At 41.0% G+C, this 22,485-nt stretch overlaps 2 protein-coding genes across 3 annotated transcripts in view; both read left to right on the top strand.

Moving 5' to 3' along the window:
* srp54 (signal recognition particle 54) overlaps nucleotides 1-9,472 on the top strand; it is a 36,086-nt gene extending 26,614 nt beyond the window's left edge. For both annotated transcript variants that reach the window (XM_078406545.1, XM_078406544.1), the window contains exons 11-18: nucleotides 5-153; nucleotides 2,605-2,705; nucleotides 2,792-2,878; nucleotides 2,963-3,036; nucleotides 3,340-3,448; nucleotides 5,012-5,182; nucleotides 6,163-6,258; nucleotides 7,778-9,472. In XM_078406545.1, the coding sequence (XP_078262671.1) occupies nucleotides 5-153; nucleotides 2,605-2,705; nucleotides 2,792-2,878; nucleotides 2,963-3,036; nucleotides 3,340-3,448; nucleotides 5,012-5,182; nucleotides 6,163-6,258; nucleotides 7,778-7,869 (879 nt within the window). In that variant the 3' untranslated portion in view covers nucleotides 7,870-9,472. The remainder of the gene's footprint in view (nucleotides 1-4; nucleotides 154-2,604; nucleotides 2,706-2,791; nucleotides 2,879-2,962; nucleotides 3,037-3,339; nucleotides 3,449-5,011; nucleotides 5,183-6,162; nucleotides 6,259-7,777) is intronic.
* Nucleotides 9,473-11,023: 1,551 nt separating this feature from the next.
* sec23a (Sec23 homolog A, coat complex II component) overlaps nucleotides 11,024-22,485 on the top strand; it is a 47,626-nt gene continuing 36,164 nt past the window's right edge. Inside the window, exons 1-4 of the mRNA XM_078406546.1 lie at nucleotides 11,024-11,371; nucleotides 15,946-16,187; nucleotides 17,360-17,417; nucleotides 17,714-17,800. Of these exons, the coding sequence (XP_078262672.1) occupies nucleotides 15,967-16,187; nucleotides 17,360-17,417; nucleotides 17,714-17,800 (366 nt within the window). The 5' untranslated portion in view covers nucleotides 11,024-11,371; nucleotides 15,946-15,966. The remainder of the gene's footprint in view (nucleotides 11,372-15,945; nucleotides 16,188-17,359; nucleotides 17,418-17,713; nucleotides 17,801-22,485) is intronic.

A 22,485-nucleotide genomic window follows, 5' to 3' on the forward strand; every position in this document is an offset into this window, starting at 1 on the left:
TTAGCAACCTGATAACATTGTTTATGTAATGGATGCGTCAATTGGTCAAGCCTGTGAAGCACAAGCAAAAGCTTTCAAGGATAAAGTGGATGTTGCATCAGTTATAGTTACAAAGCTCGATGGTCACGCAAAAGGAGGAGGTGCCCTCAGTGCGTAAGTGCTCAACATTCCATTTTATGAATAAGTACTAATTTTTCTGCATAGCATTTTAACAAGCAGGCCAGTTCGAATATGCAAGGAAAGTTAAATAGGGGGTTTGTCTTGAATGTTTGAAAATTTCAGCTATCGCTTGATCATCTACATATTGCTGCAGTTTTGACAGAAGTAATTTACTCATCTTCAACCTTTTGAGACAGAGGAGGCCCAGTTCAAAAAGTATCAGAAGAAGACATAGGACATGCACAGCCCTTGCAAAATTGCGCATGGCTGAAGTTCCCAGGAGGCTGTGCCCATTGTGCGGCCGAACTCGAGACCTGGCGGATTGCAGCTTCAGGCTGAGCCGGTGCCCCACGGATGAACGGAAAGACCCAGTGGAGAGCGGCCTGTGGGGGGAAAAAGCTGCTAAGCCGGTCCCATGCTCTTTGGATGCGGTGGATCACCCGGCTGGCTGGCCCCTGCTCCCCCTTTGGGGTACAAAGGTGGACAGGCGAGGAGAGGGACATGGTGTCCAAGGAAGGAGATGGCTGTAGGCCCGTAGCAGCCTGGGACTTCCCACAACATGGCGCCTCTTCCATGCAGGCAGATGACAGCTGGAAAGAAACTGTCCCTGAATATGAGGTAGAGTTGCTGCCTTACAGTGCTTGTAGCACCAGAGACCCAGGTTCGATCCCGACTGTGGGTGCTGTCTGTACGGAGTTTGTACGTTCTCCCCTGACCGCATGGGTTTTCTCCGAGATCTTCGGTTTCCTCCCACATTCCAAAAACGTACAGGATTGTAGGTTAATTGGCTAAATGTAAATTGTCTCTAGTGTGTGTAGGATAGTGTTAGTGTGCAGGATAGTGTTAGTGTGCGGGATCATTGGTCGGTGTGGACTCGGTGGGCCAAAGGGCCTGTTTCCACGTTGTCTGTCTAAAAGAAACTATTCTTCCTATACTCTGTCTCATTATTTGATATCCGGCCCACGATGGTGGTGTCGTCTGCGAATTTGAAAATTGATTTAGATTTGTACTTGGCTGCACAATCGTGGGGGTACAAGGAGTAAAGGTGGGGGCTGAGAACTCATCCTTGCGGAGCCCCCGTGTTGAGGGTTATCGTAGAGGATGATTTGTCCCCTATCCTCACTGATTGGGGTCTGTTAGTCAGGAATTCGAGGATCTAGTTGCAAAGATGAGTGCTGAAGTCCAGCGAGTTTGGTGATAAGCTTGGATGGTATAATGGAATTAAAGACAGCTATAGTCTATCAATAGGATTCTGACGTAGGGGGTCTCTCTTGTCTAGGTGTTCTAGGGATGAGTGTAGGGCTGGTGTAATGGCATCAATCGTAGACGTGTTGTGGAAGTTGGTGAACTGCTATAGGTTAAGGCTGTTGGGTAGACTACCTGACTTTGGGTACTATCTGCATGGAAAATGTGTATTTTCCCGGTAACACTGTTTTCACGGTACTCTGGTTTCTTGTTCGCTCCCCCACCTCCCGCATCTCAAAGTTGTGTTGGGTAATTGGCAACTGTAAATTTCCCTAATGTGAGTGAGAGGGGAGAATAGGTTACTGGGGTCACTGGTAGATGTAATTACTTATACTCTTATGTCGTGAGAACTTCTTAAAAGGAATAATAACAGCTAATTGATGATATTAGTTTTGTTCTGTAAACATCAACAAATGGACAGAATAAAGTTTTGTTTAGAGATCAACAAGGAACCAGGCCTTTGGCCCACTGAGTGCACACCAATTAGCGATTTCCGTACACTAACATAGAAACATAGAAAATAGGTGCAGGGGTAGGCCATTCGGCCCTTCGAGCCTGCACCGCCATTCAATATGATCATGGCTGATCATCCAGCTCAGTAACCTGTACCTGCCTTCTCTCCATACCCCCTAATCCCTTTAGCCACAAGGGCCACATCTAACTCCCTCTTAAATATAGCTAATGAACTGGCCTCAACTACCTTCTGTGGCAGAGAATTCCACAGACTCACCACTCTCTGTGTGAAGAAATGTTTTCTCATCTCGGTCCTAAAAGACTTCCCCCTTATCCTTAAGCTGTGACCCCTGGTTCTGGACTTCCCCAACATCGGGAACAATCTTCCCGCATCTAGCCTCTCCAACCCCTTAAGAATTTTATATGACTAACACTTTCTCTAAACACATCGGTACAATTAGAATTTTCACCAAAGCCAATTAACCTACTAACCTGTACGTCTTTGGAGTGTGGAAGGTAATCGGAGCACTGGAGAAAACCTACGCACTTCTCGGGGAGAACGACAAACTCTGTAGAGACCACCCGTAGTCAGGATTGAACCCTGGTCTCTGGTGTTGTAAGGCAGCAACTCTACCACTGCACTACTGTAATTTTCTTAATTAGATTCTGGCATGTGAACAAAATGTGAAAATTAAATATTGAGAGCACTTACAGCAATGAGTCCTAACATTCCATGTATTGTTACAGAGTGGCTGCCACAAAAAGTCCAATAATTTTTATTGGTACTGGAGAACACATTGATGACTTTGAACCGTTCAAAACACAGCCCTTTATTAGCAAATTACTTGGTATGTTTTATTATTATTTTTGCTGCTATCTATATATTTATAAACAATGTAACATGCTCTAAAATGTTAATTTTCATGTATTCCAGGCATGGGTGATATTGAAGGTTTAATAGACAAGGTAAATGAGTTGAAATTGGATGACAATGAAGAATTAATAGACAAGCTTAAACACGGTAAGTGTGAATTTAAAATGCTGGGAGGGAAAAGAGAAGGATTTGAAAGTAAAATGAATTAACGGCTTGCTCTTTGTTTTGTAGGTCAGTTCACTCTGCGTGATATGTATGAACAGTTTCAAAACATTATGAAGATGGGTCCATTCAGTCAGATAATGGTGCGTTTTAAAATATTTTCTCCAGTGCAACTAGGTAAAGTGCAATTTGGAGCAACAAGTATTCTTGATTCAATAAAAAAAGTTTACCTAAGCTAGATGGTTGATGCCTGTAAACGTATACAAGGACCAATGCCATTTTGTATTGAAAGTTTAATTGCCTTTTGTAACTATGTATGCTTTGATATTTGTTGTCTGGGTCAGGCACATGAATCTGTCTCTAAAATATTTATTTTGGAGAGGCAAGAATATATCTATAATCATTGTATTTTCCATGTGTAATACCAATGATATTCTTTCTTTAAGGGTATGATTCCTGGCTTTGGAACTGATTTCATGAGCAAAGGCAATGAACAAGAATCGATGGCAAGACTGAAGAAACTGATGACCATAATGGATAGTATGAATGACCAAGGTATATTAGTGTTAGTTTTTGTGCTTTATATTTGTAAATTCAAATCTGTCTATTTAGTATATTAAAATCACCATGTAGGAAGTGCAGCAAATGTGTCTTACAAATTTAATTGACCTTTGAAGAAGTAACCAAAAATGTTGACGAGGTTATGGCCACAGATATTATCTATATGGACCAGCAAGACCTTTAAGGTTCTGCATGGTAGACTGCTCTGGAAGGTTAGATCGCATGGAATCCAGGGAGAGGATACCTAACTGGATGCAGGCTAAGATTTTATTCCTTGAAGCACTGGAGACTGCGTGGTGATCTGATAGAGGTGTATAAAATTGAGGGGAACAGTTGGGGTGAATACACAGTATTTTACCCCTATAGAATTGGTGTTATGGAATGTTATGATATGATGATATGATATGATAAAGCAGCGGGTGGTGTTGGAAGGTTGTTATCAGACTGGAGGCCTGTGACTAGTAGTGTGCCTCAGGGATCAATGCTGGGCCCATTGCCGTTTGTGATTTATATCAACGATGTAGACGAGAATGTATCTGCTTGATTCATAAGATGGCACTAAAGATGGTAGTATTGTAGGCAGTAATGGTCATCAAAAATTACAGCAGGATCATGATCAGCTGGGCAAGTGGGCAGAGGAATGATTAATCGGGTTTAATGCAGATAAAGTACGAGTGTTGCATTTTTGGAAATCAAAGCAAAGCAGGACCTTCACCTAAAATCATGAGGGGAATAGTTAAGGTTAATCTTTTTCCCATGGTAGGGGAATCAACAACTAAAAGGCATAGGTTTAAGGTGAGAGGGAAAAGATTAAATAGGAACCTGAGGGGTATATTTTACAGATGATGTGGGGTGTATGGGATGAGCTGCCAAAGGAGGTAGTTGAGATGGGTACGATGATAACATTTACAAGATATTTGGACAGTTATGTGGATAGGTAAGGTTTCGAAGGATAGGGGCCAAACATGGGAAAATAGGACTAGCTTAGATGGAGCGTCTTGGTCGGCATGAATGAGTTGGGCCAAAGGGCCTGTAATGCTTTCCCTCACTCAAACCCCCCCATTCAACGACAGTAAGTCAGAAGGGTCCTGACACAAAACGTTGCCTATTCATGTCCTGATGGTGAATCTGTGACAATGTGGACTATTGGGATGAGGCAGAAAAATGGAAGTGAGGCCAATAATCAAATGAAATTGGCTCTGATCAAATTGAATGGCAGTGACCTCAAAAAGCTATATGGTTTCTCACTCTTATTGATGTACGTTTTCTCTTTATTCATTTTACCCATCAGGTCTTTACTGCCTGCCATATCTTCCAAGTTGACTTTTCTCTCTGTACTTTGTATATTGCATCATCATTAGTGGTCAGCTCCACTGCACTATGATTATGCACGCGCTGCACGCACATTTCTCTCCAGGTTTACTTTTACTTTTTTTGGTATTTTGTTCTTTTTGTCTTCTTTGCTGGGTGAACTAGATGTCAATTTTCTTGATTTACTTTTTTTAGGGGAAGCATATACTTTTTGGGAACATAATCATGGCACTAATTTTTTCCTAGAACTTGACAATAAAGATGGTGCAAAGCTTTTTAGTAAACAGCCAGGAAGGATCCAAAGAGTAGCAAGAGGAGCCGGTGTTACCACCAGAGATGTACAGGAGCTTCTGACACAGTACACAAAGTTTGCTCAAATGGTGAAAAAGATGGGAGGAATCAAAGGTCTTTTCAAAGGTATGTGTGTTTTGCAGCATTGTAAAATTATCTAATAACTGTTTCCTGTAAATTGACAAAAGTAAGATGTGCTGAACATGCACAAGCATTTTCAATCTGACGCTCACTATAGATTTTTTTTAGATTTAGAGATACAGCGCAGAAACAGGCCCTTCAGCCCACCGAGTCCGCGCCGCCCAGCGATCCCCGCACGTTAACACTATCCTACACCCACTAGGGACAATTTTTACATTTGCCCAGCCAATTAACCTACATACCTGTGCGTCTTTGGAGTGTGGGAGGAAACCGATCTCGGAGAAAACCCACGCAGGTCACGGGGAGAACGTACAAACTCCGTACAGATCGGCGCCCGTAGTCAGGATCGAACCCGAGTCTCCGGCGGTGCATTCGCTGTAAGGCAGCAATTCTACTGCTGCGCCACCGTGCTATACTGCTAAAGGCATTAAATGATATGTGAGCAGGACAGTGGTGTAGCAGCTGATGTTAATGCCTCCTATCTCCTGTGCCTTTGGTTCAATTCTGACCTCCAATACTCTGTGTTAGTGATGTGGATGAGTGGGATGTGGGAGCTAATATCGACTCAAAGGTTGAATGCTTTCTAAATCGCTAAGAATTATTGATAAATGGGAAAGTCATTGAGAAATCAAGCCTGGTTTGAAAAATCATAGCCTTATGGGTTCAATATTAGTATTTGTAAATTGATCTTTCGTTCTGACCCTAAGTTTTATAATTTAAATGAATTCTCGAATGTTATTAACCTTTTTTGTATGTTGACCAAATGCTGGAGTAACTCAGCAGGTCAGGCAGCATCTTAGGAGAGAAGGAATGGGTGATGTTTCGGGTCTCGAAACATCACCCATTCCTTCTCTCCTGAGATGCTGCCTGACCTGCTGAGTTACTCCAGCATTTTGTGAATAAATACCTTCGATTTGTACCGGCATCTGCAGTTATTTTCTTACACTTTTTTGTATGTTGTGCAGGTGGTGATATGTCCAAAAATGTCAACCCATCTCAGATGGCCAAACTCAACCAGCAGATGGCTAAAATGATGGATCCAAGAGTTCTTCATCATATGGGCAAGTATCTCCATAATGTCTTTCAAGGGTTATACTTGTACATATTTGTCTGTGCATCTATTTTCTGTTACTAAATACTGTTATATAGTAATTTGATTTTCCCTGTTTTGGAAACGTGACTCGATATTAAACTGGGGATTGTCTTTGTAAACACATTTGTGATTGAGCCTGATTGCACACCATTTGTTTGAAATGCTTCCATTGCCAAAGTAGTGGTTTAAATGTTTGCTAAGGTGATTTGTCCTTCACTTGTCATGAAACAAGATGTTGTGAGGTGGGTTATGAAGGTCTGGGATGGGCAGTGGTACCAATGGATGTCCTATCATCTCCTTGCATTAAATTAGAGGTTGGACAGAGTTGGAGGGTATGTGTAAGGAAGAAGATGATAGCACAGTGCAGAAAAATGTTTGTTTGGTTAGAGACATAAGAATGCAGGTGCTGGAATCTGGAGGAGGTCAGCAGGTTAAGCAGCATCTGGCAGGAGGGGGAAAGGAATTGTCAATATTTCGGGTTTATACCCTGCATCCGGACGTGTTACTTTTGCTATTGTACAAATCTGATTTGTTGATAGTTCCAAGTTGTGGCAGTAGTTGCAAGATGAAGTGAATATTCAAAAATAACACATTTTTGCTTTTTTTTGGACCTAATGTTTTTTGTATTCTGGTAGATTATAGAGAGCAAAGATTTTGAGATTTCAGGTCACCAGCTGGGGGGAATCCTTCAATGTGGCAGATAACGACTTGTCATGTTGGTGGTATGCTATCTTGGTGATGGAGAAGCCACTGTTTTGGAAGCTTTCCTTGGTCATACAGGAAGCTAATAAAGGGAGACTCTTAGTTTAGCCTAATAGGAGTCACAGATTGTCATGGATATCATGGCAAGCAACTGATATTATTCATCCAAGAGTTAATTGAAGATTTTTTAATTTTAGTCCTTGATGTGTCACAGACTAGGAAGACTGACTTTGCATTAGAGTAGTGAAGAATCTGAGGGATAAAATGTGATGGGCTATGGATAGAACTGGGAGGGTGCTAATGGATAGTAATATATCTATTGATGATGCTCCATAATTTTGACCCATTCTCCACTATTTGCAGTCTGGGAACTAAGACTTCCATTTGTCTCAGCAAAATGTTCCTGCTTTTTTCCTTGTCTCCATTGTTCCTAAATGTTGCCCTCTCGGTGTGTAAGTCTTTCCAGAATCTTGATCAATTTCACAGATAAATCTGTGCTATTTTCTTCCAAATGCCAAGATATATATATTTTGGCTTACCACATTTAAAATGCATTGTTGTTACTTTTGCCCCAAATCTTTTCTTCAGTACTTTGAAAATCTTAATCTACCACCATATCCATTGCAAATCTCTCCACAGTTTGTGACATTCTGCTAGCAACCCATTTTCTCCTTACTCTCTCCCAACTCTCCAATTCCTATGGATATTCCCATGAGTATAATTTGAAATATTTGATTGCTGTTATTTTTAAAACAGTTCTAATTATACTTTTCCCTCCAATCTAGGTGGAATGGCTGGTCTGCAGACAATGATGAGGCAGTTTCAGCAAGGTGCTGCTGGAAATATGAAAGGCATGATGGGATTCAACAACCTTTGAAGCAAAAACCATAAATAAACTGTTGGCAAATTTGGAAGATGAAATATAAACTTTTTTTCCCCTTTGGGAGGAGGAGGGAGGAAATGATAGAGTTTTTAACCTGATAAAAATTATTGAATAATATTGATATATGATTGATTTCATTGTATTCTATTTGGATATGTTGAATAGAAAATAATTTAATGTAACTACTGAAGTTTCATTGAGTGCTCAAATAATATTGGGTGAAATAAACTATTCCTTTAGCCAATATTTTCAAGTATGTTTCTCACTTTATGCTGTATAATACAAATATAAAAGAATAATCATGTAAAAGTAGAATTTCATTAATTTACAACAGAAATTGTTTGCACAGGTAAGCAAACAATGTATAATTTGTAAAATGCAGTGCTTTGTTCAAAACGAAATGAAGATTTTCATAAATGAATTTGCTTCTTTAAAAAAATGATGATCTCATTATTTTAGTGTCTTAACAGAATTCCATGTCTCAACATATTTGGTATTCGTATAAGACCAAAAACACCTGGTCAGTCTGGAGAGGTGAAGAGATTTGGCATTCTCGTAAGAGAAAAAAAAATTGCAGAATTTGTGTGCCATTGCCAGTGAGGCAATTTTGTTCTGCTCATAGTCAGATTAACAAATAGTTCTGTCCATTTGGAAAGAGGAATGACCATAATATATTTGAAATAAATGGTGAGAGAATAATCAATAGTAAATGATAGCAATATGCCCCTTTCATATTTCGTCCCCTATTTCGTGACCAAATAACTTTCACTTTGGGAGCAGTGTTTAACATGACCCATTACAAACTGTCTCAGTGAGGTGAATAAAGATTGGTTCAAGTTAGAATTCAAGCAGCAAAGCATTTACAATAACTCCAGGGTTGGATAAGATTTTCATTTATCTTGTTCTTGTGTTGTGATTTCCATTGAAATAACTTCCTGTCTTCAAGTGTAGGCTTAATACACAAAGTAAGGTAAAGAAAGACATGGATTGGGTGGGTAGTCAGTCTTTTCCCCCCAATGCTGTCAAAACAAGAGGACAGGTTTAGACAGACAGAGTAAGAAGTTTGAAAGGGGATCCGAGGGGTAGGTTTTCCAGAAAGGTTTATGTCTGGAGCATGCTGCCAGAGGCAGCAGTGAATTTGATGGATTGAAAGATAAGAGCATGGAGAGTTGGGCAGGTGGGCTGCGGAATGGTTAACGGAATGTAATGTAGAAAAGTGCAAGATGTTGTATTTTGGTAAGTCAAATCAAGGCGGGACCTTCACAGTGAATGGTAGGGAGTGTTGTGGAACAGAAGGATCTGGTAATGCAGGTGCATAGTTTCTGTAATGGTGGCACTTTTTAAGATAAATTATATTCGTCATATTATTTACAGCATTTGGTAGCTTTGGTGACAAATGTTAAATTAATTTTTCTTTTTAATCCTTTATAAATTAAAACTTTAAAAACCTTGTTTTAAAAGATGCTGAAATTGCAAAGTGGGTTGATTATCACCTGGCAAAGTAATGTTAATGTTCATTAGATTGGATTTGAAAGGTTGTGCCATGTAACATCCTTTTTCTGTCATTTAGTATTCATCTGTTTTCGGGTGTTCTGTCATACAATGACTTTAGACTGTAATTATCAATACAAATTAAATTTCATGTTGAAGATAATTTTTAACCTGCTCCTGGGTACAATGTTGCAAACCTCAGTGATGCGAATTTTGGCAAAACTTTATATACTTAAAAGAAAAGAAGCAAATATTTTTTATGTTTCACACTTTTTTTCCCCTAGTGCATCATTGTAATCCAAACTATGCTCCAGCTGACAATTCTTTTGTAATATGGAGGAAGTTGTGCTTCCATTTTCCAAAAGACAATTGTGGCAAAATGTACATGTCAGAAAATGAAAAGTATGGGACGTCATTAAAAGGAAAGAAAATCATACTTCAACATAATTAGCCACCTTTAATTGGGAAGGGAAAGTTTTGCCTTTTTGTCTTAATTTCTCCTGTTGAAGCTGAGATGGTGAGTCACATTTAAGTATTTGTGAGAAATAGGAAGCTGGAGTAAATGATACCCGTGTTATTTGTTCTTCTGATAAGAAAAACAAATTAAATAGCTACATTAGTGCTATAATAGATCATGGATCATGAGTGAAATGCAATATCTAGGTCAACAAACGTGTTTTTAAAAGGTAAAATGTGTTTAAGCAAAAGGAAAAATGGAACACTTGATATCCAGATTTTCAAATCAATTTTATATCAAAATTCGTTGAGACAGTGTACAAAGCCCATGACAGTGGTAATGATGAGAATGGAAACCAATCATTCTTTCTGAAAATGATTCGAGCAATGATGTATTATATTCCCCTAACATGTACAACTATATGATTTCCTCTTGTAAAGCCCCAAGTCTGTTCTAGTTTTGCATCTCGTTTGCATTGCCTTGAAGCCCCTGCTCGATGTACTACTCAATACGATTATAGCTGATATCTTTCCTCAAAGTCTTTCCTCCACCAATCGGACGTTTCTTCATTCGTTTAATATTAGAAAATATATTGATCTCACGTGAATATTCTTAGTGATTGACACGCCAGTTTTCCTCCTTGGTGACTGACGTCCGCGGTTCTCTTGGCTAGAGAACGCAAAAAAAAAAAGGCAATACGCTTGGCTGAATAAATACATTTTCCTCTTATTTCATTCCCTATCTCAAAACGTGTTACATGTGTTTTACGTTACTCTCTAACCTTTTTTACCATTTTCAAATGTAGTTTTTTTTCTCTTCACGCAGGACTACCTTTGTAATTCCAACCTTATTTCTGTTTTTCTTTGATACTTTTGTAGTTCTGTTTTTAGTTTTCTTCATGCTGATGTAAATATCCCCAGCGTTGATTAAGGGAGTGGCAGGTGTCTAATTTTTATATTGATCAGCTCAGCGATGAGTAATTGTACTCAACGTTGAACAACATTAACCGAACGATTTAGCTCAGGCTTTAAAAAAAATAAACTTACTATGCCCATGAGGCATCTGGGTTTGGGTTATTTGCTTCAGGTGGTGAAGTAGTCTTTTACTTGTAGGAGTGTTTGGTTATGTTGAGCTTTTATTTTGACGGGCTATGAGGGGCACCTGATTCGTTGAATGTGGAGAGGTGGGGGTGTCCCTGTTGGACCAAACCGCAAGATGGCAGCCCCATAGTTTAGCCTAGAGCGCTGAGGGTTTAGGGTACGTCTTCTCTGGGATCGGGCAGTTCCGTCGCCGACATTTCGCTGGTCTTCGAGGCAGCACGAAATTTGCATCGTAGTTGTGTTTTTCTCCCCGAAGTGGAGGTTGCCGCTCGGCTAGGCCCTAGCCTGCAACTATGCAGCGCGACTGAGGCGGGACCCAGCAGCGGCCGCCTCCTATCTCGACGTGGCAAAGTCCGCCGCCATATTGACGGCGTCAGCGGGTGAGCGGAGCCGGTTCCTGCAGTAACGACGGCGGTGGAGGAGGTCCTCGGTGTCCGGACTCTCGGCGGTAGGTTGTTCACGCTACCGTATAACACAGACAGCTAGGGGAGACAACCGCGGTGCCGCAACATCGCAGTTACCAAGGACTCGGCTGTCAGCGACACCGGGTTGCTGGAGCCCGGGACACCCCGCAGCTCCAACCCGGGACCACTCGGTTTGTGGTCCAGATGTTTACATGCAGACTCTGGCGTCCTTTAACTGACGATACACACCTCGCACACACGGCAGGACGAGTTGCTGGTAATGCCAGAAGCTAATGAACGTTACAGCTAGTTACATCCGAGGAGGCTAATATGAGGAAACTCGTGGACTAGGGGTCCGCAACTGTGATTTGAATAACTGAATCCTCCTACGATCTTAGCCAACATTAAACCCCCTGTCACTTGCATTTCACCTCAGCACAGCAATTAATCAGGTTAATTACTTCATTGTTAATTGTGGAATTCAACTTGTGCAAACAATTTCCGCTTTCTACATATCAGTCATGACATTTTTAAAGTGCTTAACTGATCGTGGTGGTTTGGGCCTTCTGAGGTTGATGAGTTTTATTGCAATAATAATGTCAACTTTATTGTTGGATTAAGTTGTGCCTTGGGACTGAAAGGCACCGAGTAGCCTCAGATGTTTGTTTCGAGTCCCTTATAGTGCATAGTAGCAAAGTATTAAGTTGGATACATTTTTAGGAATGAAAATGCATAGTTGTTATGAGAGGGAACATGTCATTGAGGTATCATTCCAAAGTAGTGTTAAGTAGTCCAGTGGAGATTTTATAAAGCTCCCCAAATGCACAGCAACTGGTCTGATCGACCCCCAAACAGCTTCCTCCATGTTATTGCTTGATTTAAACACTTTTCCCGACACTTAACTTTCACACAGTAACTTTTGATTTATTACTGCCTAACCCAAACAAGTTAGGAAAAGGAGTAACAAACATGGAATAATAATAGATTTCAAAGATCCCTCCAAAAATGGCCAAAAGGATAAACATTTTTCTTTCAGTGAATTGTGTTCTTGTATCCCCTAGTTCCCTCTATTTAGAAGGATGAGAGGGGATCTTATCGAAAAGTATAAGATTATTAAGGGGTTGGACACGTTAGAGGCAGGAAACATATTCCCAATGTTGGGGGAGTCCAGAACAAGGGGCCACAGTTTAAGAATAAGGGGTAGGCCATTTAGAACGGAGATGAGGAAAAACTTTTTCAGTCGGAGAGTTGTGAATCTGCGGAATTCTCTGCCTCAGAAGGCAGTGGAGGCCAATTCTCTGAATGCATTCAAGAGAGAGCTAGATCGAGCTCTTAAGGATAGCGGAGTCAGGGGGTATGGGGAGAAGGCAGGAACGGGGTACTGATTGAGAATGATCAGCCATGATCACATTTAATGGCGGTGCTGGCTCGAAGGGCCGAATGGCCTCCTCCTGCACCTATTGTCTATTCTATAACACTCCCTAGTGCCTTGTCATTCACTGTGCAATTTTAATCTTGGTTTAATCTCCCAAAATGCACCAATTCGCATGCCTGAGATAAATTCCATCTGTCGTTCCTTTGCCTACTTTCCAGGCTGATCTACATCCTATTGTAACTTTAGACAACCCTTTTCATTGTTCACCACACAACTTTGGTGTCATCCACAAACATACCAATCATGTCACCAATATTCGCCTCAAAGGATTATAGACCCAAACTGTCTAGCGTCTTTAGATAGGAAACCACTCGCATCCCAGGAATTAGCCTGGTGAGTCTACTTTGGACTGACTCCAATGCTATTACATGGCTTGTTAGGTAAGGGACCAATTTAACAAGAGACCGAAATGACATGGCAATGGCCCTATTATATATTAATAATTCATCAGAATAATGGTAAGGCCTCATAGTAATTAATATTTCCATTTAAGAAAAGTGAAACGTGATCAGAGAAATACGTTAGTCAGACCATTACATTTGTAAGAAAATTTATCGAATTCTCGCAAGAGAACAAATAGAAAAACAGTGAGAAATATTTTTTTAAAAGACAAAGAACCATGGCTTTAAAGAAGTCTTACTTGACGAATCATGCTGAATTCTTCAAGAGATAACAGAGAGTGGTTGGAGACACAGATTATTAAAATTATCAGATTATCAAAAGGCCATTTGGTCAGGTGTTACATAATAGGTTGTGAGCCTTCGGAGTCTGCAGAAAGCATAGCAAGCTGCCCAGATGATAGGAAACAAAGAGCATAGCTATTCAGAGAGGCAAGATAGGGATGTGGTAACCTCAGTTTTGGAACTGTGACAACATTATCTGTTTTTTTATTTCAAGACTTCATGAAATTAGGAGGAATAGTCAATGCAGGAGAGTTATTGAATGAGAAAGCTTATATGATTTGTAAATGAGTTAATATAAATAATTGTGAGATAATAAATTTTGCGAAAAATCATAAAGTTTTAAATTCTAGAGCTTAAGAATTTGGATGTAAATGTTGCAGCACGTCATAATGGCCTTAGAGCAGACTGATAAGCAGATTACCCAAGAACCAAGGGCTACATGTTTTAAGGTTATAGGCAAAAGATGCAGGGGAATGTGAGAAAATTATAATAATCTAGAGACACAAATTGCAAATGCTGGAATGTTGAGCAAAACACAAAGTGCTGGAGAAACTCGGCGAGCTGGGCAGCATCTGTGAAAGTCAAATGAAGGATCCTGACCAAAACACCGTCTGTCCATTTTTTTTCGCAGATGTTGTCTGATCAACTGAGTACCTCTAGCACTTTGAATTTAGCTTGAGTAAAATCTAGGATATGCGGTCAATTATAGTGGTAGAAACAGTCATTTAATTTTGTTTTAATTTCAAGGGACTGAGACTATTGCTCTCCAAAGAGACAGAGGGACAAATGTCCACCTTCTGTGCTGTATTGGCTCTATCTCAGGTGGCTTTATCTCTGGTGTATCGAGTTGAAAAACATTTAGTTTGGTTAGTGCATACTTAGGCATGCTTTATGAAACCATTATGGAGTCAGTGCAGAGGGTGCAAGAAGTGATATTATAATGATCAGATGATGTTTATCAAGAAATGAGGAACAAGTTGTGTCCCTTAAAATGAGAATGCTTCAGCTGATCCAGTGGACGTCTTTAAAACAGATTTGTTTTACATATGTGGAGGATTTTTGGACTTTAGTGCATCTATACCAAAACACTTGGAGTCCAACATACCTCCAGTAAAAGTGATTTGTTTCAGGTGCTCTACAGCATTATCAAAGCTACTTGTATGGTATTATATTGGTAATTGACGGAGATGTGATTAGAGGCAATATAAGTATGGAAACATCTCATTAAAATGGGCAAAGGTTTTTGTAATACATCCAACATTGTATTCATAGCCTCCGTGTTGGAAGTTCAGCACTGTTCCATTCTACAGTACAGTTTCAAGAATGGTTTGCCTATTCCTGCTTGCCCACCCTACTGTTCCCTCCCCACAACAATCTCCTTATTACCATGAGGCAAACTAATTCTACTTACCATTTTTAAGTTGTTACTTAGTTTAAAATGATAAAAGCTATTTACCATACTGATGATCAATACAATTAATATTGAGGTAGAAAAAAGATTTCTATGTGTTTCATGTGTTAGAGGAAAGTGGCATATTTATTATCTGTTTAGCATTTATACCTTATAACAAGATTTCCACGGTGATTTGGCACAATATATTGTAATTGATTGTAAAGGTCTCCTCATGAATAAAGCCAGAGGAATTTGACTTGCTGCTGATAGTTTTTATTGCTGATAGTTCATGTAAGCATACATATGAAATGCTAATGCAGTTTTTGAATGGGAGCACAGATTTATAATTTTGTAATAAGCTGAGCATATTATCAGAATTAAAGGTGGAAATTTAGTTTTAATGATATTAGATAATACATTGCATTAGGCAGCAAACGAGACTCCAGGACGTTGTGTTGCCACCTTGGTGCTAGGGTCCTGGATGTCTCTGAGCGGTTGCAGAATATTCTCATGGGAGAGGGTGAGCAAATGGAAATCGTGCACGTTGGCACAAATGATATGGATAGGAAAAGGGATGAGGTTCTGCAAAGTGAATATAGGGAGTTAGGCAGAAAATTAAAAAGCAGGATCCTGAGGGTAGTAATCTCTGGATTGCTCCTGGTGCCATGTGCTAGTGAGGGTAGAGATAGGACAGATGCACACCTGGCTCAGGAGTTGGTGCAGGAGGCAGAGATTCAGATTTTTACCACTGGAAGTCTCTTCTGGGGCAGAGGTGATCTGTACGAGAGACGGCTTGGAGGCGGACCAGTATCCTTGCAGGGAGATTCACTCATACTACTTGGGAGCATTAAAACCAAGGGAGGAGGGGGGGGGGGGGGTGGATAGGCAGGGAGGTTAGGATTCGCCTTATCATGAGTATCAGAAGGTTTAACACATCTGTGAATACTCTAGCCTTAATTTGTTAAGATCATGCCACAGGGGAAAATAATAACATTTAAATTGTGTGGTGTCCTTGTCCCTTGATAACATTCAGGACTCTACGTATGTATAATTTCATCATAATTTTACTTTTGAAAAGTAAAGATGGTCAATTATTATCTTTCACAGATTGAAAGTTGCCAGGTAACAATGGCAACTTTTATAGAATTCATCCAACAAAATGAAGATAGAGATGGTGTTCGGATGAGCTGGAATGTTTGGCCTTCAAGTCGTCTGGAAGCAACCCGAATGGTTGTTCCATTGGGTACCTTGTTTACACCATTAAAAGAGCGACCTGACTTGCCTCCCATTCAGTATGAACCTGTACTTTGCAGTAGAGCAACCTGCCGTGCAGTCTTAAATCCATTATGGTAAGTGAATGATCGTAGATATCAACAGTAACTCTCGCAGTAATGGAACACTATTTAACGGATTTCACTTGTAGCGGACCAAGGTTCCCATTGCTCTCCCGAGGCTCTCCACTTCCGCCAGCTTCCTATTGCCCTGGCGCCACGTGGCATGCTTACGGTTGCGGGTGTGGATAGAGCGACCAGAATGAAGGCGGTGTGAGAATCCGGCCTGTCTCTGCCACACCACGTGTGGGGCCAGGGGTTCAGGCTGTGAATTCCCGCTTGACTCACCCCGCACCCAATGCCACGTTTCTTCCCTCCCAGCCTTGGGTTACATTTTGACCCCCTCACTCGGTTATCGTGGGCAATTGGCAAGTAAAAAGCACCCAATGCAGTTGGAATGGTAAGACCTTTGATGGCATTATAGAAAGCATGTTATGTTGCAAAAAACTGAAACTCATCCCTTGGAAGGTGGAATTTCTTTCGCAGTCTGTGCAATTTACATACGCACATAAATAGGAAAAATTATTGCAAATGCGTGAAAATTGAAATGAAAGGCAAGTATAAATGCAATATGCAAGTGAGAAAACACTTATAAAGAGAAAAAATAAATGAATATTTTTGAATATTATGTGTCTAAACTAGAGTAAACATTAACATCCATTAATGTAAACTTTAAATCTATAACATGGCAATGCAAATCATCTTAGGATAAGTAATAAGGAGTGTTCGATGCTTGGTCGGATAATGACCCTCAAGATAATTAGGGTTTTCTGACCTTTGCAGAATGAGCTTCTGCGTGAAACATTGCCAATTGTATCTCGGTTTGTCATGATGTTTTTATATTTTTATCCCTAAAGTCTGTTTAAGTCACTTGGACAGGTACCGTTAGGAACCCCCTAAATGGTTAGGAACCGTTTAGGGGGATATGGATTAAATGCAGGCAAATGGGACCAGCTTAGATGGGGCATCTTGGCCAGTAGTTGGGCTGAAGGGCCTGTTTCCATACTCTTTGGCTCTATAACAAAGTTATTTCCCTCCGAACAGAAAATTGGTGGTAGTTATTGAAGTATCTGAAAAAAATATTTCTACTGCTATCAATAGGAAAGAAAAATGAAAGAGACGCAGGTTTCTAATTTTTTTTTTCTTTTTTTTTTCCTAACTGATTTATTTTTCTTCTTGTACTTTCTTAGTCAGGTGGATTATAAAGCAAAGCTATGGGCTTGTAATTTCTGCTATCAGAGAAATCAGGTAAGATTATCTTTATGGGTATTTTTCTGGTGTTTTGCCACAGTATGTGTTGAGATACTGCATATCGTGAATATATTTTGCAAAGTGTTTCTGATACGAGTCTAACTCAGTTGTTAAGCTTGGCAATTACTTTTGAAAATAGTTTTAGATATGTATTCAACTTTTTGTTGAATAGATTATTTGGTACCTCACTCGATCAAAATTGGCATGAGCATTTTTTATTAAAAGGTTTTTTTATGAATGTCATAAACAAAATATCCCTTTTGAGTGTTTTAAAAAAATATATGTTTGCACAGTTTCCCCCTTCGTATTCTGGGATATCTGAAATGAACCAACCAGCTGAACTTCTGCCACAATTTTCAACAATTGAATATGTAGTTCAGGTAAGACTTTGAATCACAATTTATACATGCATTGCATTCAGAAATTATTCAGACCCCTTCACTTTTTCCACATTTTATTACATTACAACCTTATTTTAAAATGGATTAAATTCATTTTTTTTATCATCAATCTACCAGCCATGTGAATTTTCCACATTTCCGCATTTTTAAAATCCATTTCCACCGTTTTTGCATGATTTCCGCGTTTTTCACTTTGCCAAAATCACGTTTACCAACGGAGAAATCGGATCGGAAAAAAAGAAAATAAACGATGTATAGACTTGTAATGAACACAAGGGTTCCGCTAGAGGTCGCTAGCGGTTCTGCGAGAAATCCCCCGCACCCTGGAAGTCTCCCCGAAAATGTGGCACCTAGGCTGGGCAAGGCAGTGAATCACGACCTCATCGGGACTTCCACGGCCGATCGGTAGGTTGAATTTGCAACCTGCGCCGATTCCAGCCCAGCTGGAGCCACACATCTATCCCCATAGCTGACTTCCTTGGCCGGATGGATAAACCAGCAAAGCTGTGGAACCAAGAGTGCCAGAAAATCAACGGTGGAACTGTAATGAGTAAATGTTAAATTTAAGTGCAAGGTTATATAACTAAATTAATTAAAATAATGCAAATTTTATTAGTATACTGTGACATATTCACATTATTTTCAAAAACGTTCTAATTTTTTGACCCCCACTGTACGCCACACGCAAGTGCTCGGCTCTTTTCCTCTTTTTTTTTACCTCGCTCACATCCCTGATCTACACACAATACCCCAGAATGAAGAAGCAAAAACAGGTGTTTTGAAATTTTTGCAAAGTAATTAAAAATAAATAACTGAAATATCACATTTACATAAGTATTCAGACCCTTTGCTATAACACTCAAAATTGAGCTTAAGTTCATCTTGTTTCCATTGATTATCCTTGAGATGTTTCTACAACTTGATTGGAGTCTACGAGTGGTAAATTAAATTGATTGGACATGATTTGGAAAGGCACACACGTGTCAATTAAGGTCCCACAGTTGACAGTGCATGTCAGAGCAAAAACCAAGCCATGAAGACGAAGGAATTATCCGTAGACCTCCGAGACATGATTGTGTCAAGACACAGATCTGGGGAAGGGTATAAAACAATTTCTGCAGCATTGCAGGTCCTGAAGAACATAGTGGCCTCCGTCATTCTTAAATGGAAGAACTTTGGAACCACCAGGACTCTTCGTAGAGCTGGCTGCCGGGCCAAACTGAGCAATCGGGGGAGAAGGACCTTGGTCAGGAAGGTGACCAAGAACCTGATGGACACTCTGACAGAGCTCCAGAGTTCCTCTGTGAAGATGGGAGAACCTTCCAGAAGGACAACTATATCTGCAGCACTCCACCAATCAGGCCTTTGTGGTAGAGTGGCCAGATGGAAGCCACTCCACAGTAAAAGACACATGACAGCCCACTTGGAGTTTGCCAAAAGGCACCTAAAGGACTCTCAGACTATGAGAAACAAGATTCTCTGGTCTGATGAAACCAAGATTGAACTCTTTGGCCTGAATGCCAAGCGTCACGCCTGGAGGAAACCAGACACCGCTCATCACCTGGCCAATACCATACCTAGGGTGAAGAATGGTGGTGGCAGCATCATGTAGTGGGGATGTTTTTCAGCGGCAGGAACTGGGTGACTAGTCAGGATTGAGGGAAAGATGAACAGAGCAAAGTACAGAGAGATCCTTGATGAAAACCTGCTCCAGAGCATTCTGGACCTCAGACTGGGGTGGTGGTTCACCTTCCAAAAGAACAACGACCCTAAGCACACCGCCAAGACAACACAGGAGTGGCTTTGTGACAGGTCTGTGAATGTCCTTGAGTGGCCCAGCCAGAGCCCGGATTTGAACCCGATTGAACATCTCTGGAGGGACCTGAAAATAGCTGTGCATTGACGCTCCCCATCCAACCTGACAGAGCTTGAGAGGATCTGCAGAGAAGAATGGAAGAAATTACCTAAACACAGGTGTGCCAAGCTTGTAGCGTCATATCCAAGAAGACTTGAGACTGTAATAGCTGCCAAAAGTGCCTCAACAAAGTACTGAGTAAAGGGTCTGAAAACTTATGTGAATGTGATATTTCAGTTACTTCTTTTTAATTACTTTGCAAAAATTTCTACACACCTGTTTTCGCTTTTTTATTATGGGGTATTGTGTGTAGATTGATGATTTAAGAAAAAAGAATTAAATCCATTTAAAAATAAGGCTGTAACGTAACAAAATGGGGGGAGAAGTGAAGGGGTCTGAATACTTTCTGAATGTACTGTCGTTGTTATCAGCATGGGTGTATTTTTTCCAATTGACTGATTTAAATACAATTGGGGAATAAAATGGATGTTTTATCCATTTGGTAAATGACATTGCTTTATCAGTACTACTTGTTTCTAATATATATAAAAGTTGTGCTTGTTGTGGATAAGTAAAGTAAAAACAAAAAATGTGGTCGGAGGTGGCATAAATGGCAATAGTAGTATTGTTCCGTGAAATTTTGAACTCTAGTCCAGAAGGCAAGAATGTGCTTAGCTAAGCTTCACAAACTTAACTGAAACTTAAATTGAACAGTATGGGAGGCCAAGGTTAGAGTGGAATGGAGAATTTTAGAGACAGGCCAGCTCATGTTCACCTTTGGTGGAGTGAATAGAGGGAAGTGTTCTGTAGACACAATTTGCTCCTTTTGCTCCTACTAAAACGATGGATGCTGCCAGAGGAGGTAGTGGAGGCAGGAACAATAACAGCATTTAGGAGACATTTGGACAGGTAGTTGAATGAGCAGGGCAGAGGGATATGGAATTAATGCAGGCAAGTAGAATTTGTATAGTTTAGGATGGTCTGCATAGACCTGTGGGCCAAAGGGCATATTTCTATGCTGTAAATCTTTATGACCCTATGAGGAGTGAGCACAAAATATTGTATGGGACAAAATCAAATACTAGACATGTTTGCGAGTGCTGCATGGGTGGGTTTAAACTAGATTGGTCGTGGAGTGGGATCTATTGCAGGACTGAGGCAGGTGAAAGGCTGGAAGTTGGTATAGATGGTGATGAAAGAACGTTCAGCGGACAGAATAGGCATGATAGGGAGCAAGGAAGGATTATTGGATTGAATTGCACTTATTTTAATGTGAGGGGCCTGAAGGGCAAGACAGGTGAACTCAGGGTGTGGATAGATCTGTGCAAATGGGATCATGTAGCCATTACGGAAACCTGGCAAAGAGAGGGACAGGACTGGCAACTTAATGTTCCAGAGTACAGGTGCTACAGGAGAGATAGAGGTGGGGGTTAAAGAGGAGGAGGTGTTGCTTTATTGATTAAGGAAAATGTCCAAGATGACATTATTGATGGTTCGTTCAGTGAGGCTATATGGGTGGAGGTAAGAAATAAAAAGGGGATGATCACTATGTTGGGAGTGTGCAACAAGCCCCCAAACAGTCAGCGGGAATTGGAGGAGCAAATATGCCAAGAGATTGCAGGCATCTTCAAGGCTAATAAGGTAGTCATAGTGGGGGATTTTAACTTTCCCAATATAGACTGGGACCATCGTAGTGCCAAGGACTTGGACAGTGTAATTTTTGCAATGTGTTCAGAAAAGTTTTCTCAGACAATATGTAGAGGGTTCTATGTGGGAGAGGGCAAAGCTGGATCTACTCTTGCGAAATGGGAAGGGCAAGTCATTGAAGTGTCTTCTTTGGGACCAGCGATCACTATATTGTAAGCTTTAAGATAGTGCAGGAAGGAACTGCGGATGCTGGATTACACTGAAGATAGACACAAAATGCTGGAGTAACTCAGCAGGACTGGCTGCATCTCTGGATGGAAGGAATGGGTGACATTTCGGGTCGAGTCTGAAGAAGGGTCTCGACCCGAAATGTCACCCATTCCTTCTATCCATAGATGCTTCTTGTCCCGCTGAGTTGCTACAGTATTTTGTGTCTATCTTGATTATGGATAAAGACAGAGAGGGCTCACAAGTTAACATTCTGACTAGCGGCATGGCCAACTTTAATGATATTACTATACGATACGATAAACTTTATTCATCCCCGGAGGGAAATTGGTCTGCTTACAGTCACAACACACCCGGTGTGGGGGAACCGCCGTGAAGGACGGTGAGAAAACAAAGCGGGACCCGGTGTGGGGGAGGGGGCACTCTAGTTTAGAATCCTCTGCCAAGGCATTAAGTCTGTGTTTGTTTATTTTTTTGTTTGTTCGTGTGAAGGCTTGAAATTAAAAGTGAAAACAAAAAGAGAAAGACAAGCGACTGTTGGCTGGCTGCCATTTGCCCAGTGCCTTCACACGAACAAACAAAAAAATAAACAAACACAGACTTAATGCCTTGGCAGAGGATTCTAAACTAGAGTGCCCCCTCCCCCACACCGGGTCCCGCTTTGTTTTCTCACCGTCCTTCACGGCGGTTCCCCCACACCGGGTCCCCATTGTCATCCCCTCCCCCCTTACGCTCATCGACCGCGGGGCCCTACCGCCACCGGCTCCTTCCCCGCCAAGGACCACGTTGCTGCCCCCGAGTCTACAGCTGCTGCCGCCGAAGCTCCCGTCGCCGCCACCGCTGAGGCTCCTTCGGCCCAGACAGGCCTCGCCTCCTGGCTTCACCGCAGTCCCTTGGGAGGCCTGTGGGGCAAGTTGTTCCTACCGGGGCCCGT

The sequence above is a fragment of the Rhinoraja longicauda genome, chromosome 10 (genome assembly GCF_053455715.1).
Source record: "Rhinoraja longicauda isolate Sanriku21f chromosome 10, sRhiLon1.1, whole genome shotgun sequence".
Lineage (NCBI taxonomy): Eukaryota > Metazoa > Chordata > Chondrichthyes > Rajiformes > Arhynchobatidae > Rhinoraja > Rhinoraja longicauda.